This window comes from Alligator mississippiensis, chromosome 8 (assembly GCF_030867095.1).
Source record: "Alligator mississippiensis isolate rAllMis1 chromosome 8, rAllMis1, whole genome shotgun sequence".
Taxonomy (NCBI): domain Eukaryota; kingdom Metazoa; phylum Chordata; order Crocodylia; family Alligatoridae; genus Alligator; species Alligator mississippiensis.
In genome coordinates this window covers 23,897,184-23,914,969 of record NC_081831.1, presented here as the reverse complement: position 1 = coordinate 23,914,969, position 17,786 = coordinate 23,897,184, and the positions used below count along the sequence as shown (strand labels likewise).

Sequence of the window (17,786 nt, the reverse complement as noted above, 5' to 3'; positions counted from 1 at the left end):
TAAATGTCAGAACTGCTTTCAGTCTGTCATATATCAGGTTATTGTTTCTGTATCTTCTCACGTACAGCAAGCCACGGAATAAGAAATGCACCTTGTTTTTGGAAGACAGAATGAAGAAAAAAAGATTTTTCTAGAGTTGTAGCTACAGGGGCAGAGCTAAAAAGTACAAGACTATGAAATAGGAGGGGAAAAACCAGAAACAGCTAGCAGACAGCAGCATTGCCAGAGATTAGCTTGAGTAGTGGATCATCAAGACCATTAAAAAGAAGAGGTGATCATTAACACCTATAAAGAGCAATAAACGATGAAGTCAGTTGACTCCCTTACTGTCTGAATAGAACTGCCATTGCTGCTGTCTACTGGCACAGAAATCAAAGCAGGGAGCCTCTACTCCATGCAGAAAAATCAGCTTCCCCACTTAAGACATGCACCCCAGTTTTGGGAGCCCGATTTTAGGAAGATGAAGGCTGCATATAATGTATGAGAAAATAAGGTATTTCTTGATTGACACTGGACTTGAGTGGTTCCTGATTCTGACCTTTGCCCTTTGTTTCTTTTCAGGGAGGTTACCAAGGTGCTAAACAAGAAGCAACTTTAACAGCTTTTGTTCTTATCGCCCTGCTGGAGTCTGGTGACATGTGTGCAAATCGGGTCTCTGTTAGTATCTCTGTCACATGTCTTGGCTTATTCACATCTGTCTTTTTTATGCTATCAAGCCAAAGTGAAAAGAATTTGACCATGATGGAGTCAGTAGATTTCTTCTTCTGTCTAAATACTTGAAGGGCTGCCATAAAGAATAGGGGAAAACCCCTTTCCTTTTTTGCCACAGACAGTAGGAAGTGGACCCATGGCTTGATGGTGCAGCAAAACAGGTTTAGATTGGATATTGGGAAAAACCTCTTCATTGTTACAGCAATGAGGCAATGGAATAAATGCCCCAGGCAGTTGTGGACTCTCCATCAGTGGAGGTGTTCAAAAAGAGATTGGTCAGCCACTGGTCAGGGATGATACATGCACAGCTCTATTATGGGAATTTCCCAGGCTTCTGGATTTTGCAGGTGCCTCCCTTGCTTTCTGCTCCATGTGTCAAGTTGTTTTTAAGCCTTTTTTAGAGCCATTAGGTCTTGGCTGTACCCCAGGCTGGGGATGGTGACTGGGCTGTGCCAGTGCTCCTGCTGGGACTCAAACCCAGAGATTCCTGGCTAGAGGGGTTTGCCTTTCTGTTCTGGGTCAGGCCAATGCCATATCTGGGGTCTGGAAGGAATTTTACCCCATCAGATTGGGACAGACAGGGGGCAGGGGAGGAGCATGGTTTGCCTTCCTTGAAAAAAGTGACTGAATAAATCCAACCTCAGCATGATCCATGGGTTCAGTTTCTTCCTGTGTCTTTTTGATCTTCCAGGCTCTGAAGACAAGCATCATCAAAGCTGGAGAATACTTATCCAAACATTATGAATCCCTAGCAAGACCCTATACAGTGGCCATAGCTTCCTATGCGTTAGCATTGCTGGGAAGGCTCAACAGTGAGAGGGTGCTTCTGAATGCGTCCAAAGGTTGGTCATTGCTCAACCCAACAGATGAGTTTAACTTGGGGAGGGAGTTTAGAGGAATCCAATCAAACCAAGCAAAAGGGCTACTCAGATCTTCCAGTGAGAGAAAAAAAGAGAGTGTGGTTGTGTGAGCATATAGTAGTACTGTATTTATTCATATTCCACACACAACTTCCCCCTGCAAAATCACCCCTCCAAAATTAGGGTCTTAAGTTGGAAGGCTGATTTTTCTTCACTGGAATAGAAGCATACAGACACTGCTGCAAAATGGCTGCTGTATTTTTCCCTCTGCCAGCCTCAGAGAGACATAGCAAGACACCTGAACTTTGCTACCCCACCCCTGCTCCACCCTGACTCCTAATCTAGTGTTGGCCATAGGGGACAGAACTAGGAGCAATTGGCTCAAGCTGCAGCAGGGGAAATTGAGGCTGGAGATGAGGAAGAACTTCCTAACTCTGAGGAGGTCAAGCATTGGAACAGGCTATCTAAAGAAGGGGTGGGATTACCATCCCTAGAACAGGTGTGACAGATACTGGGCTGGGGTGGTTCAGTCAGGAGCAATCCTGCCTTGAGCAGAGGGCTGGACTAGATGTGACCATGGGTTGATCTAGGATTTTGAAAAGGGGGCTGCATATGGCATGGTGTGTCCTCCCATATAACACGACATCTTTTTTTCCAGGTGAAAGGAAACCAGAAGCTTTACTAATATGCTAAGGGGCTAGGGCTGGATTCTTCAGTTTAAGATCAAAACACGAACAAGTATAACTTTATTGAAATAGGCATTCATTTGCTATATCAAACATGGCAAGCTAAGCAAAAATAATCAAAAATCATTATTTCTTTAGACCTGTAGTCATTAGAATTTGATGTACAGCTTTTTCACATCTATAAAACAAAATCAAGCCTTCATGAGCATCTTGTCAGTGCATCCAATGCTTTAATGAAAGTTATTTCCACACCAGAGTTCATGTTTTTAGCTAGAGTTAAAAACAGTCTGCAGGGCTGTGAAGTAGGAGCTATGTTAAATGGAGCAGCAAACACACAGCAGAATTGCAGAAGAAAGAGTAGGTTGATTAGTGGAACATTAAGACTGGTAAAAATGGAGAGAGGGTCATTAACATCTGTGGAATGAAGTGTTTAGAAACTTTGGGTGGATGTGACCTCCAGAGGTCCCTTCCGCCTGACTTCCTGACAATGCTATGATCCACCCCACCAGCAAATCTTTGGAACACTCCATGACTTTGCATTGTTGTGTAGACCTATCCACAGATTTGGACCCACACAGGCTATTTTGGCTGGGAATTTGCCTGGCAACAGTATTTTCTCACTCAGAACATGGTGTGCTATATCCTAGCCAAGATTCCCCCTAGCTGCCCTTCTCTGTTTCCCTTGCAAGCCTTTGAAAAGGACCACTGGGAAGATCAGGATGGCTCCCGTACCTACAATATTGAGAGTACCTCGTATGCACTGCTAGCTCTGCTGCGCATGAAGAAGTATGAGCTTGCTGGCCCCATTGTGCGGTGGCTCTCAGAGCAGAAGCACTATGAAGGAAGCTACGGCTCCACCCAAGTGAGTAGAACCCTTGGGGAATATGGAAAGATCCCCCTTGGTATCCCTGTGGAGAGAATAGAGGCACCATCGCTTGATTCAGTGAGGGCCAAGACACAGCATGTGTGCCACAAGTGGCATGGGTGGCCCCTGTGTGGCATGTGGCAGATCAGGGAGGGGGCAGGGAATACAGGGCCAGGAGCAGAAAGCAGAAAACAACAGGAAGGGGGCAGGGAGCAGAAAGAAAAGCAGCAGATAGAGCAAGGAACACAGGGCAGGGAGCAGAAAGCAGAGCAGCTGATAGGGCAGGAGGCACAGGGCGGAGAGAAGAAACCAGAGCAGCAGATAAGGCAGGAAGCAGACAGCAGAGGAGCGGATGGGTCAGAGAACACAGAGCAGGGAGTATAAAGCAGGGCAGCAGAAGGAGCAGGGAAAACAGGGCAGGGAGCAGAAAGAAGAGCAGCCGACAGGACAGTTAGCAGGCCACCCATAGAGGCTGTAGAATATTGACAGCCTTGTTCCATTTCTGCTGTAAATGGATTATTCAAGTGTCCAGGCTTTGAAGAAGAGGGCTTTCCTTTTGTTACACCACACACACACACACACACACACACACACACACACACACACACACACACCTGGTTTTCTGTGTAGTATTTACTAAGTAGAGTTAACTGTAGTTGTACATTGAGTTCATTCCAGTAAGCAGCTGGGCCTGGCTTCTAATCCCAGCCATGCAGGGCTGTTTCTTTCATGAGATGGAAAGCTAGGCCCTTAGTTGGTTGCCATCAAGGAGAAAGGTGCCACCTTCTTCTCTTCTGGGTTCTCCAGGCCACCATCATGGTGTTCCAGGCCCTTGCCCAGTATCAGATCGACATCCCACAGCATTTGGACTTGAATCTGGATGTCTCCATTCATCTGCCGGGTCGTAGCAGTGCTATCAAGTACAGAATTGTGAACGACAATGCTATGCTGGCAAGAACAGCAGAGGTAGGTACTGTTAGGGTTTTTGTTTCTGCTGTCATCTCTGATAGGAAAGCTGTGGCCACAGATCCGGAGCCTTCAGAATTTCCAGGGCCAGTCAGATTTGAAAGCCTACTTCTGAGCCTTTCTACCTGCGATTGATCAAGGGGTCAATCCTGAGAAGAGGGCTACTTGTTGCTTCACCATCATTCGGTCCAACATGGCATCTCTTCCTGAGAACCTCTGAATTTAATCCATAATCAGATTTCAGATGGCATCTCCTTGGCCTTCCTCTGATCTGGTGAGACTGTCCTTTAGAATAATGTGGTCAGCAGCATCTTCCATTGCAATGTTCTCCAAGCTATGCCTTTGAGATCTCTGAAGTGTCACTTGCTTCAGAGTCAGGGAAGACCACCTGGGTTGTGGCCAGCAGCCTCTGAAAGGAATCTGCTTCCTGGTGGTTCCTTGTAGAAGACCATCAGGAAAGGCTTGACCACAGTAGTTTCTCCACCATTGGTGGTGAATACAGGGTAGAAGGTAGAGTGTGCTACCCTTTACATCTGCATTATTGAGGACTACAGATTTAAACACAGTGTCTGCTGAATTGATCAACTCAGAGGGTTAGGAATAGTCTACAAAAACTTCTCTGGGTCACCTCCAGCTTCCACAAGTGGAATCTAAAAGGCATTGTTACCATTGGATGGTTGCTTATTGGCCTATGTGGAAGGAACTCCTGTGCCTTAATTCAATGACAGTGATTCCCAGATCCAATTACTGGCCATCTCAGCATGGTAAAACCAGTGACTGAAGGCATTGCTGAGAGTAAATTCCCTCCCAGAATAAGACAGAGCACAGAGCACATTGATATAGGACTTTGCAAGTATGAGCTAGCCTCCTGCCAAAAGAAAACTGGACATGAAGGGAATGGGGTGGGTGTGCAGTGCTTGTCCAGTAGCTGTTAGATGAAGTGAGAACATCAGAATAGTCCCAGGCTAACAGTCTGATACATTTCATGAAAAAAGGATGATTCTAGAGAGGGTGGAAGGGGCTTTTCTCTGCAGCCACAGGAGACAGAACTAGGAGCAATGGCCTCAAGTTGCAGCAGAAGAAATTATGGTGAAGATTAAGAGGAATGTTCTGATTCTGAGGGTGGTCTGGCATTGAAACAGGCTGCCCAGGGAAATGGTGAAATCTCCATCCCTGGATATCTCCAAGAGCAGGTTGGACAAACACTGGGCTGGGATAGGTTAATTAGGTTTGATCCTGCCTTGAGGAGGGGGCTGGACTAGATGTGACTTCATGAAGCCCCTTCCAGTCTGACTTTGATCCTATGAAATCCAGTTAATCTCATGGGAGATTCATCTTGTCTACCCATGGGTTTCTCACAGACAAAACTCAACAAGGACTTCATTGTGAAAGCAGAAGGAACAGGAGAAGGGGTCTTGACTGTGGTGACTATTTACAATGCAAAGTCTACCAAGAATGAATCCCAGTGCAACAAGTTTGACTTGGAAGTATCTGTTGAAGAAGCCCAAAGCGGTAAGTTACCATCTGAAGGGCAAATAAAATGTGGCTGGAGATTCCCCCTACATATGCCCATTAAGGAGATAAGAGTGTTTCCAGGATGACAGGCCTGAATAAAGACCAGGACAATAAGAATCTAGTAATCTATAACTCGTTATCCCTATCTGTAAAATGGGCATAATGACCCGACACCACCCTATAGAAAAATAAGGCTGGAGGCAACCTCAGGAAGTCATCTAGTCCAACCCCTGAACCATTTCATCTGACTGCTTCCCCAGGCTTCCATGAAAAACATTGAGGTGGTCATATGAAAAGCTGTGTATCAGTGCTAGGCATTGCCAATAATTAATTGGCATTAATTCATATTACTATCACCCCTAAGCAGCTCAGTTTCCAGTGCAGAGGAAACTTAGCTGCAGGGACACAGTCCAATGCATTTCAAACTAGGGTTAGAACCCACTACTACTGTAATATACCGTATTTTCTTGCATACAACATGCTCCAGCATAAGATACGTAACTTGATTTGGAAAGGCAGAATGAAAAAGAAAATGTATTATATATACTATATATAATGTCCTATAAGGTGAAAATCTACCCTGGAGCAGTGGCCAGACCAGGAGAAACTAAAAGGCCAGGACTCTTCAGTTTAGAAAGGAGAAGGCTGAGGGGGGAGATGATAGAGATCTATAAAATCATGAAGGGTGTGGACCAAGTGAATGGAGAACTACTGTTTACCAATCCCAGAACACTAGAAGTAGGGGGCACCCATTGAAAGCAGCAGGAGATGCATTTAAAAACTAACAAGAGAAAGGACTTTTTTAAGCAACATGTTGTTAACTTGTGGAGCTCATTGCCATAAGAGGTGGTGGAAGCAGGTAGCAGAGCCAGGTTCAACAAAGGACTGAATAAATTCATGGCTGATAGGTCTGTTAATGGCTATTGAATGAAACAGTTGGAGATATTTCCTATGGCATCTGAGAATCAAAGCCCAGGGAGGGCTTTGAGATAAAGGATGGATCACACTAGGTATACCCTGTGTATGTGATCTCCCTCTATAGCATCCACCCCTGCCACTGTCAGACAAAGGATACCTGGCTAGATGGACCATTGGTCTGACCCAGTGTTCTTATGATCTTGCCCTGCTTTAAGCTGGATATCAGCCACTAGATGGAGTCTTTTTCCTTCAGCTGAGCATGGCACCTTCCATGAGCTAAGAGGTGGCAAATGTTTCATAGCCTCCATGAAGTGGGCTGTTGTTTAGGACAGCCTTTCTAAAACACTGGTGCCTTTCTAAAACAGTGAGTGTCTTAGTTGGAGCTGTGACCATACGCAATTTAGCCAATAGCTATTGGCTGCAGCCCAAGCTGGGGATGGTGACTGAGGTAGTCTGATGCTACAGCTGAGGCTCAAACCTGGAGGCTCCTGGCTAGACAGTCTTCTCCCTCTGCTCAGCATCATCCTGACTGTTGCATTTAGGGTCAGGAAAGATTTTTTCCTCATAGTCAGATGGAAGCCAAGGCAAGAAATTGGTTGAGATCATTCAGACAGGGCTCATCCTGTCATGAGCCAGGGGTTGGACTAGATGACCTCCTGAGGTCCCCTCCAGTCTTATTTTTCTATAGGGCAGTGGTCAGCATCATTATGCCCATTTTACAGATAGGGATAATGAGTTATAGAGGATAAAATTGCTTCTGTCCTGGACTGGGGGGTTTTGCCTTCCTCTGCAGAGTGGGGCACAGCCTCTGCCTGGGATCTCTCAAGTACATTTAACCTCACCTGAGACAGAGTCAGGAGCTTTGGGTATTTTGGGGCAATGGGCCTTGTAAATGTGCAACGGTGTTCTTGCATAGTTTTAGGACAAGGATGTTTCTGGGACAGCTGGGATTGGGACAGTTGGATGAGGCAGGTGGACCAGATGACCTCCAGAAAACCCAGCCAGCCGGGCTTTTCCATGATTCAGCTCTCTTTCTAGCTAGGATTTGTCTGGGCAGAGTTCAAGGGCAAGCAGGAAGCTTGGATCCAGCTCTGAACTGCCAGAGTCCAAGAGCAAGCTGTCCCAGGTCCCCTCATAAATCTTCCTCATAACAAGTTGCTCAGAGAGAGACAACGTTATTTGGATAGATGTGATATCTTTAATTAAACCAATTGAATAGTTGGAAAAATTGTTCTTTACAAGCTTTTGGGCGTACACACCCTTCTTCCGTCATAGGGAGAGTCTGCTAGTGTTTGTCTGCTCTGTAGGGTTGAATAGAAGCTTAAGCCAATAGGCAAAATGCAGGCCTGGGAAAATGCAAATGTGAGGCAGGGAAGATCAGAGGGGACGGGCAGTACCGTAGCAAGGAAGTTTGGTGCCTGGGGCAAGCCTGCTGCGGCAGCCTGCCCTCACCCTGTGCACAGATCCAGGGAGCACATGCCCCCACATCCTTGCCTGGGACTGCACACAGCAGTGGGAGCTGCCCTCCCCCCATTCCTGCACCCCCCCTCCCAAAACAAGCCACTCGTGGCTCCATCCCATGCCCCACCCTGGCTGGTCAGCACCTGTTGGTGCCCCTACATTTCGGCCCCTGGGGAGGTCACCCCGCTTACCCCCTACCCAATTGCTACGGTACTGGGGATAGGAGTTAATGGGTGTTAGACAGGTAGGTGTGGGGGGAGGGACAAAAGAGGGGAATGTAAACTGGTGATAAAATGTAGCTGGTAAAATGTAGATAAATTACCTGGGGTTATTGGATGGCAGGCTAATTATAATGTGCCATAAATCCAATGTCTATCTTTAGTTCATGATTTTTTTTGTATCCAGTAGATTTATAAAGTGAAGTTTGTTGGCTCATCTACAAAAGATGTTTTGTAAATTCCCTTTGAGGATTAGAACTGAGAGATTGGAAAGAGAGTGGTTGTCTTGGAGAGTGGTTGAGAAGAAGGAGGAGTTGCAAATGCTAATCCAGGCCATAGCTTCAAACCAGGGGCCAGCAGTTTTCTTGAATAGCAGGCCTGAAACCAGACAGAGGGCAGGGGTGGCTTGCACCTTACACACTAACTCCATCAGAGATGCATAGCTGGAGCTTTCTTGAGTCCACACTCACTGCTGAAGTCCTCTCTGCAACATGCCAACCCTCCCTGCTCCAATCTCCCACACTCCTGTAAGGCAGCCTCTGCTTACTGACTGCCGCTGAAAAGCACACCCAGAGCCGACAGAGAGAAGAAGTTGGCAGTAAGGTGAGCAGCAGTCATCCCTGCTGCCACCACTGGGTCCAGACCTGTCCTATCAGAGGGTTAAACCTATTGCTGTTGGCTGCCCAGAAGGGGGAGGGAGAGTGAGGCTGAGGAAGGGAGTGCCCCTCCATCTCCTGCTCCCAGAGTCTCCAGCCCTTGTGGCAATCAGTTGCCTTGAAACACCCTAATTTTCAATTGCTAATTTTTTTGGGGGGGGGGGGAGGGGGGCAGTGACTGTGGTACCCAAGTAAATATGCTAACATCACTATAAAATCATGAACTGTCTTTCTCTCCTACACTGCCAGTGAGGCGCCCAGAAGGAGCCCTACGATCAGTCTTCATCACAATCTGCACCAGGTGATAACTGTAGACATGGTGTGCTGTGCTGTGCTGTGCTGTTCTGTGCCCTGGCCAGCTGTGTCCACAGGGATGCTGTGTCTGATCAAAGGCATCTGGGTTGCTTGGGCTGGTTGGAGCAACCCAACCCCAGCCATGTGCTGGTGGTGTCTGAAGCTTATCACAGCTACCTCAAAGAATATCTTGCTTCTATGGGACTTTGAAAGAGGAGCAAGAAAGAGCTAGCTGGGTTTTAAGACAACAGGGCTGGCTGAGGTCCATGCAAGACCCTTTATTTAGCTGTCTCATTGCCCTTTCAACCTCTCCTTTGCCATGATGCCTGCAAAATACCTGGTGATAACATGTAAGCCCCCTAAAAGCACAGCCAGCTAGAACCCACCATCAGTTCCCACCATATCTGCCCCATGCCTTGCTGCTCATGAATGGTGGTACCACCAGGCAGGCTGGTTGTAGACCCCACTCCTGTGGAGGCAGGATTTGAACTCTGAGCTCCCGCTTCACAGGGCAGTAGTATATCCCCAGGCCAGCTTACACAATGAGTCCCTTCTTGTTGAAGCCAAAAGCCTGGCTCTGCAGCTGAGGATGGAGGTGCCTGTGGAGGAGAGAAAATGTCCCTAGCTTGGCCTATTGTTTGTGCCTCTTTGTGTCATGGTTTTCCCAGTGGCTCACTCTACAGAAGTGGCACCAGGTTGCGGGGGGTCAACCACCCTCCCCAGGGCATAGGAGAGACACCCAGGCAGGCCTGAGATGGGCCATTCTCCCTACAGAGCTATTGAGCCCCTAAGAGTATGTGGGGGGGAGGGGCAGGCTCTCCTGTGTTCCCTGCCCCATTAGCTGCTCTGCTTTCTGCCTGATCTGGTGCTCTTCTTTCTGTTCCCTGCCCTGTGCTTGCTGCCCCATTGTCTGCTCTGCTTTCTGCTCCCTATCCAGTTCTCACTGCCCCAGATTGGGTAGGGAGTAGAAAGCAGAGCAGCTGGTCAGGCAGGTGACAGGAATCAGAGTGGAACTGGGGGAAAGTGTGAGGCTAATTTGTAGCCCACCTGGCAAAAAAGTTGACCCCCCCACAACCCACACATGCATACATCATCTGGCATTTATTGTATTAGAAAGAAACAGGGCAGGCTCACCAAGCCAGTAGTCCCATGTTTTTCTCAGCCCTGAATTCTCATGCCAAGGTCTCCTCTTTCCCATGCCAGGTTCCTAGGTGAAGTAGATGCCACCATGTCCATCATTGACATCTCCATGCTCACAGGCTTCTCTCCAGACACAGAGGATCTGAACAGGGTATGTTGAGACTTTCCACATGGTGGCAGGGACCAAGTGAGAGAAAAGGAGGGGGGGAGATACTTCAGAACCAGTGCTGGTGCTTAGATGGACCCAGATGAATTTGTGAGCAGTAATGGGGACTTCAAATACCATATATTCTGACATACAACATGACCAAGATATAAGTTGCACCTTATTTTTGAAAGGTAAAATGAAGGGATTTTTCCAGTTATGGCTGCATAGAGCAGAGACAGAGCCTTGTCTTCAGTTCACTCCCCCTCCCTTTCCAGATTAACTAAAGCTGAAACCCTAGCTTCTGCTGAAGCCTAGTCTCTGTGGGTGGATCTAGGATTTTAAGAAGAACTAAAGTGTGTCCAAGGCAATGAAATAGGAAAAGAGACACCAGGCTTGGCTATCAGACAGTAACATTGCTCTAAGAAAGGTTAGTTTGATTAGTGGAATATCAACACCACTAAGAAAGGAGAGACAATCATTGAACACTTCTGCGGTGTCTTAAAAAGGTTGGGGGTGTAGGTTGTAGCTGTGTTGGTCTAAGGACATAGGCAGACAAGGTTCTTTGGGTAAATTTGATATCTTTTACTAGACCAACTTGAGTAGTTGGAAAAATTCTTCTTTGAAAGCTTTCTGGTATAAATACTCTTCATCAGGTTGAGCACACATCAACTGCAGATGCTTCCTTAGCCTGACAAAGGGTATTTATACCTGAAAGCTTGCAAAGAATTTTTCCAACTATTTGAGTTGGTCTAATAAAAGATATCAGATTTACCCAAAGATTGGGCAAATTCAAGAGGAGGTTGAATGATCACCTGTCTGGGGTCTTGTGAACCCAGCATTCATTCCTGCCTATGGCAGGGGGTCAGGCTAGATGATCTCTTCAGGTCCCTCCTGACCCTAGCTACTATGAAACTATGAAATCTTGACTTAAAAAGGTTGGGACTCTTAAGCTTTGAAAGGAGCAGGCTGAGGGAGATAGGATAGAGATTTATGAAATCATGAAGGATGTGGACCAAGTAAACAGGACACTGTTGTTCACCAAGTCCCAGGATACTAGAATCAGTGGGCATCTGCTGAAATGAACAGGAGGTAGGATTTTTTTAAGCAACATGTAGTTAATTTATGGAATTCATTGCCATGGGAAATGTTGGCAGCAGAGAGCAGAGCAAGGTTGAACAAGGGACTAGATAAAATCATGGAGAATTGATCTATTCATGGCTATTAAACTATGTGACCAGGAGCAGCTCACAGACAGCAGCATTGCAGAAGAAAGGGCTAGCTTAATTACTGGAACATCAAGACCATTTAAAAGGAGAGAAGGTTAGTAATGCCTGTAGAGTGAAGTGTTTCACAGGTATCATAGATAGAATCATAGAAAGTTAGAGTTGGAAGAGACCTCAGGGAGGTCATCTAGTCCAACCCCCTGCTCCAAGCAGGACCCGCCCCAACTAGATCATCCCAGCCAAGGCTTTGTCTAGTCAGGTTTTGAAAACCCCCAGGGTGGAGCTTCCACCACCTCTCTGGGTAACCTGTTCCAAAGTTTACTACCCTCCTAATGAGAAAATTTTTCCTAATATCTAACCTAAACTTCCCTTGCTGCAACTTGAGACCATCGCTCCTTGTCCTGTCATCTGCCACCATTGAGAACAGCCTAGCTCCATCCTCTTTCAAACCCCGCTTCAGGTAGTTGAAGGCTGCTATTAAGTCTCCTTTTAGTCTCCTCTTTTCTAGACTAAATAAACCCAGTTCCCCCAGTCTTTTCTCATAAGTCATGTTCCCCAGCCCCCTCACCATTTTTGTCGACCTCCACTGGACTCTCTAATTTGTCCACACCCTTTTTGTACTGGGGGGGGCCAAAACTGAACATAGTACTCCAGATGTGGCTTCACCAGTGCTGAATAGAGGGGAATAATCACTTCCCTTGACCTACTGGCAACACCCTTACCAATGCAGCTCAGTAAGCCATTAGTCTTCTTGGCAGCAAGGGCACACTGCTGGCTCATATTCAGCTCATTGTCCACTGTAACCCCCAGGTCCTTTTCTGCACAGCTGCTGCCCGGCCAGTCAGCCCCCAGCCTGTACCAGTGCATGGGATTGTTCTGTCCTAGGGCAGGACTTTGCACTCATCTTTGTTGAACCTCATGAGATTTCTTTTGGCCCATCTCTGGTTTGTCTAAGTCACTCAGGTAGATTGCAATGAGCCACAAAGTCAGTTGTCTCCCTTACTGCTGCTTGAATAGAAATGCTGCTGCCACTGCCAGGCAGTTTGTTTCAAACTTGATTCGGGGGGGGAGGCGTGAAACATTGAGTAAAGGGAGGTGCAACTGCCTCACTGCACCTGGATCTGCCCCTGCTCACACTGCTTCTTGCTTTAGCTCTCCAGAGGTGTTGACAGGTACATATCCAAGTACGAATTGGAGAAGGCCGCATCTGAAAGAAGCACCCTCCTCATTTACCTGGATAAGGTAAGAGCTTCTCAAAAGCCTGTATCCCCTTCCAGCTCTTAGTGAACTGGGTTCTACTCCTGATTCCACCTTGTAGGACCACAGTTCTCCCTGACTACAATGAGAGGTGCCCTGGCTAATGTCCAGTAAATCAGCCTTTCCGCTCCCTTTTTTCCTCCCTGCCCTATATACAAAAAGCCTAATCCAACGCATGTGTGTCACAAGTGTCACAAGCAGCCTCTATGTGCAACACAAGGCAGATCAGTAAAGGAGCAGGGAACACAGATAGGGCCAAAAGCAGGAAGCAGAGCAAAAGATCAGGCAGGGGGTACAGGGCAAGGACCAGGAAGCAGAGCTACAGGTGGGCCAGGGGGCACAGGGCAGGGAGCAGAAAGTTTAGGCATGGAGCAGAAAACAAAGCTGTGGATTGGGCAAGGAGCACCAGGGCAGGGAGCTGAAAGCAGAGCAGCCAATGGGGCAGGGAGCACAGGTCAAGGAGCAAAAAGCAAAGCAGTAGATTGCGCTGGGAAACAGGATGGCAATGCCACTCAGAGAGGATAAAGGGCTTCATTTGTGCCTGCTTGCCCTGGCTTCCTCATGCTGTATCAGTCTTTATCTCCCCCTTTCCTCCTACAGGTTTCCCATACAGAGAATGAATGCTTGAAGTTCAAAGCACACCAGTTCTTCGAGGTGGGGCTCATCCAGCCAGCATCAGTGACTGTATATGACTACTATGGCTTAGGTAACAGAGATCTTCTGATGCATCCTCCCTCCCCAGCCTCTGAGGACAATACCCACTTTGCCACCAATCTTATGGGATTTCTGAAAACGTTTGGTCATGGCAAAGGGAAAAGCACCAGTAGTGACATTGGAAGGGGCACGGGGAGGGTCCAACTAATGGCCCACAGTCCAGATCCGGCCCACAGAGCCATGTTGGGGGTGGAGCAAACCAGGTGTCAGGGCCTGTCCCCAAAACTCAGGGCATGAAGTGATGCATATCACCATGTTATCCAGTACATTCCAGGGGACTTATGACTTCCTAGGTAACATCAGGGTGGATCACTAGAAAAGTGAGAGAGATCCAAGAGTCAGTTAAAGCTGAAGCCTAGAATTCATCTCCAGATCTAAACCTCCACTTCAGGTCTTGAGAGTGATTCACCACGGGGGGAACCAGCTACCAAGAGGTGGATTTTCCATCCTCTGATCCTTTTAAATCTCTGGCAAGAGATAGGTTTCCCAGGGTAGAATTCTCCACCCTGTGATGCAATATGTCAGATGAGATGATGTCATGGCCCCCGTTGGTATTGAAATCTATGATGATGATCCAGGCCTTGGAGTTGGGGCAACCGCTGGGTGAAATGAACAATTGGTCTCTTTAGAGGATAAGAACTGACACTTACTAGGCCAGACCCTAGGTCCATCTTGCCCAGTCTCCTTTATCACATGGCAGCAGAGAGCAGATGCTGAAAAGGAGAGTGAACTGAGTCTGCAGGACTTTCTCCCTATTCTGATCTCACTTGCAACCTCCACCATTTAAGGTCTGGGAAGTTCTGATTCAGAGGCTGTGTCCCTCACTCCCATGCTCCATAGCTACTGATGCCCCTTTCCTCCCAGGATGTGTCCAATCCCTTTGTGAATCAGGCTAAATGCTCAGTTTCCACCACATCTGGGGGCAATGAGTTCCACACTTTAATTACATGCTGGGTGATAAAGATCTTCCTTTCGTGAGTTTTAAACTGACTACTTATGAATTTAAACTTACGAGTTTAAACTGATTGCCTCCTAGTTTCATGTTGTGACCCCTAGTTCTTGTCTGCTGAAAGCTAGTCAGTAATAAATCCCTACTGGCTTTTTCTTCACCGTTTAGTATTTTGTAAATACTTCTCATATTCCCCCTCAAGCATCTCATTTCTAAACTGAAAAGGCCTGGCCTTGTTACTCTCTTCTTATATATAAGTCCTTCCATGCCATTCATCAACCTTGTTGTCCTTCTCTGTGTGGTGCTTTCTGGGTCTCACGAGACTGAATCTGTCTCGCTGCTGTACTTGGAGTTACACTGATGGCCCGATCTTAGTCATTACTCACTCATTGCTCATTCTGTGTGGCAGAAAAATCAGCAGAATATCCTTTCTGGTCTTTTCTGGCCAGAAGCTTCAGAGAAGTGCCTAAGTATTTCAGCTGGCAGATACCATGTGTACAAAGAGGAAAATTCCAAGGCCCTAGATTGTGTTCCAGACACGGCCTCTGGCTTAAGAGCAAATGGCGAGTTCAAGACAGGAATAATGTGTTGAAATTGGGTGTTCTTTGAGATTCAAGAAGGAGAACAATAGATGTTGGCTTAGCAGGACCTTTATGAGGTTACATATAGTCCAGTCCCCTGCTCAAGGCAGGATCATCCCTAACTAAACCATCGCAGATAGAGGTTGTTAGTCATGTTCATCTGAAGCCAGGCAAAAGGCAGGGCAGATGTGCACCCTATAGACTAACAAAATAAGATATAGAGAGAACACAAACTTTAGTGATGTCAAACTGACTTCATCAAATACTGTTCGTAGAAGCTTAAACCATCCCAGCCAAGTGTCTGTTGAACATTCCCAAAGCTGAGGACTCCACCACAGTCTGGGCACCTTGTTCCAATGTCAGAAGATTCCTTCTCATCTCTAACCTCAGTTTCCCATGCTGCAGCTTCATAGATTTCATAGACATTTGGGCTGGAAGGGACCTCGGAATAGCATCGAGTCCAGCCCCCTGCCCCAGGGGCAGAAAGTCAGGTGGGATCATAGGATCCCAGCAAGGTAAGCATCCAGTTTTCTCTTGAAGGCATTCAATGTAGGTGCTTGAACCACCTCCAATGGCAGGCTATTCCAGACCTTGGGGGCTCGGACAGTAAAGAAATTCGTCCTTATATCTAGTCTGAAACTATCTTGCAGGAGTTTATAACCGTTAGACCTTGTCACCCCTTGAGGTGCTCTGGTGAACAAACGTTCCCCCAGATCCTGGTGGACACCCCTGATAAACTTATAGGTGGCCACCAGATCGCCCCTGAGCCTGCGCTTTTCCAGTCTGAAGAGTCCCATAGCTCTCAGCCTGTCATCATAAGGTCTGTTTTCCTGACCTCTGATCATGCACGTGGCTGTTTTCTAGACTCTCTCAAGCTTCTCCACATCCTTTCTGAATTGTGGAGCCCCAAACTGGATGCAATACTCCAGCTGCAGCCTCACCAAGGCCGAGTACAACGGGAGAATGACTTCCTGGGGTTTGCTTGAGAAGCATCTATGGATGCAAGCCAGTGTTTTGCTTGCTTTACTAGCTGCAGCATCACATTGAAGGCTCATGTTCATCTTGTGGTCAGTCATGACCCCCATGTCCCTTTCATCCATAGTGCTAGCCAGCGTAGCGCTGCTGAGCCTATAAGCATGCTGCAGGTTTTTCCTCCCAAGGTGGAGAAGCTTGCATTTTTCGGTGTTAAACACCATCAGATTCTCTTCTGCCCATTTCCTGAGCCTGTCAAGGTCTGCCTGGATCACCCTCCTGCCCTCAGGTGTGGCTGCTTTACCCCAGAGGTTGGTATCATTGGCGAATTTGGCGAGTCCATTTCTGACTCCAATGTCCACATCATTAATGGAGATGTTGAACAATACAGGTCCAAGGACAGAGCCTTGAGGAACCCCACTGGTTAGAGGGCATCACGATTATTGACTTCCATCAACCACCACCCTCTGGGTCCAACCACAGAGCCAATTCCTCAGCCAGCGGATCATGGTGGACCCAAGGCCGCAGTTGGCCAGTTTTGCCAAGAGTTGATCATCGGATACCAGATAGAAGGCTTTTTTTAAAGTCAAGATATACGACATCAATTTCTTCTCCCTTGTCCAGGTGATAGGTCACCTGGTCATAAAAGGAAATAAGATTGGGCAAGCAAGACCTACCCGCAACAAACCTGTGCTGGCTATCCCTCCGGATGTTGCCATCGGCCAGTCTGTTAAGAATGGTCTCTTTAATAATCTTTTCTAAGACCTTCCCCAGGATAGAGGTCAGGCTGATGGGCCTGTAGTTTGCCAGATCCACTTTCCTCCCTTTCCTGAAGATAGGCACCACATTGGCCTTCTTCCAATCTTCAGGCACTTCACCAAAGTGCCAGGAGGTCTCGAAGATCCGTGCCAGGGGCTGAGCTATGATGCTTGCCAGCTCCTTGAGTACCCTGGGGTGCAGATTGTCAGGGCTAGCTGACTTGAAGGTGTCCAGCCTCTCAAGGTGTTCCTTCCTGAGGTCAGCATTGATGGAGGGCAGGGAATCTCCCTCCCTTGGGCCTCCCTGTCCCGCGATGGGCAGAGGTGTTCGTGAGACTGGTGAAAGACCGAATCAAAGTACCCATTTAATAGGTTGGCTTCTTCCTGGGCATTGGTTGTCCATTGTCCCATCTGGTTTAGCAGGGGTCCAGTGTTGCCCTTGCTTTTCCTCTGGCTCCCCACATATCTAAAAAAGGACTTTTTATTGTCCTTGATCCTAGTAGCCAGTTGGAGTTCTGTCACAGCCTTGGCTTTCCTGGTTCACTCCCGGCAGGTCTGGAGCAGTGCGGAATATTTCTCCTTGGAGGTGAATCCCATCCTCCATCCTTTGTAGGTCTTTCTTTTTAGATGAAGAAGGCCCGCTAGTTCCTTGCTGAGCCAATGGGGCTGCTGTGCCCTTTTGCTGCCTTTCCTCCAAGATGGAATAGCCTTAGCTTGTGCATCTAGGATTGCTCCCTTAAGGAGAAACCACTCTTCCTGAACTCCCCTCCCCTTAGGGTCACCGACAAGCCTCCTAAGCTTATCGAAGTCAGCTTTCCTGAAGTTGAGGACTTCTGTATTGCTGACTGACTTGCCAGCTTTACAGCAGATGGTGAAGGTGATCAGCTCATGGTC

The 17,786-nt window shown here is 47.4% G+C and overlaps 1 protein-coding gene across 2 annotated transcripts in view; it reads left to right on the top strand.

Annotated features, from left to right (window-relative positions):
• Positions 1-17,786, top strand: part of LOC102566534 (venom factor) — a 68,366-nt gene that overhangs the window by 44,553 nt on the left and 6,027 nt on the right. Inside the window, exons 27-35 of one of the 2 annotated variants that reach the window (XM_014610875.3) lie at positions 562-657; positions 1,403-1,553; positions 2,947-3,119; positions 3,930-4,088; positions 5,450-5,600; positions 9,106-9,157; positions 10,354-10,441; positions 12,814-12,903; positions 13,519-13,624. In XM_014610875.3, coding sequence (XP_014466361.1) covers positions 562-657; positions 1,403-1,553; positions 2,947-3,119; positions 3,930-4,088; positions 5,450-5,600; positions 9,106-9,157; positions 10,354-10,441; positions 12,814-12,903; positions 13,519-13,624 — 1,066 coding nt within the window. Of the gene's footprint in view, positions 1-561; positions 658-1,402; positions 1,554-2,946; positions 3,120-3,929; positions 4,089-5,449; positions 5,601-9,105; positions 9,158-10,353; positions 10,442-12,046; positions 12,122-12,813; positions 12,904-13,518; positions 13,625-17,786 lie in introns of those variants that run through there. The other variant, XM_059732367.1, reaches the window with a different exon arrangement.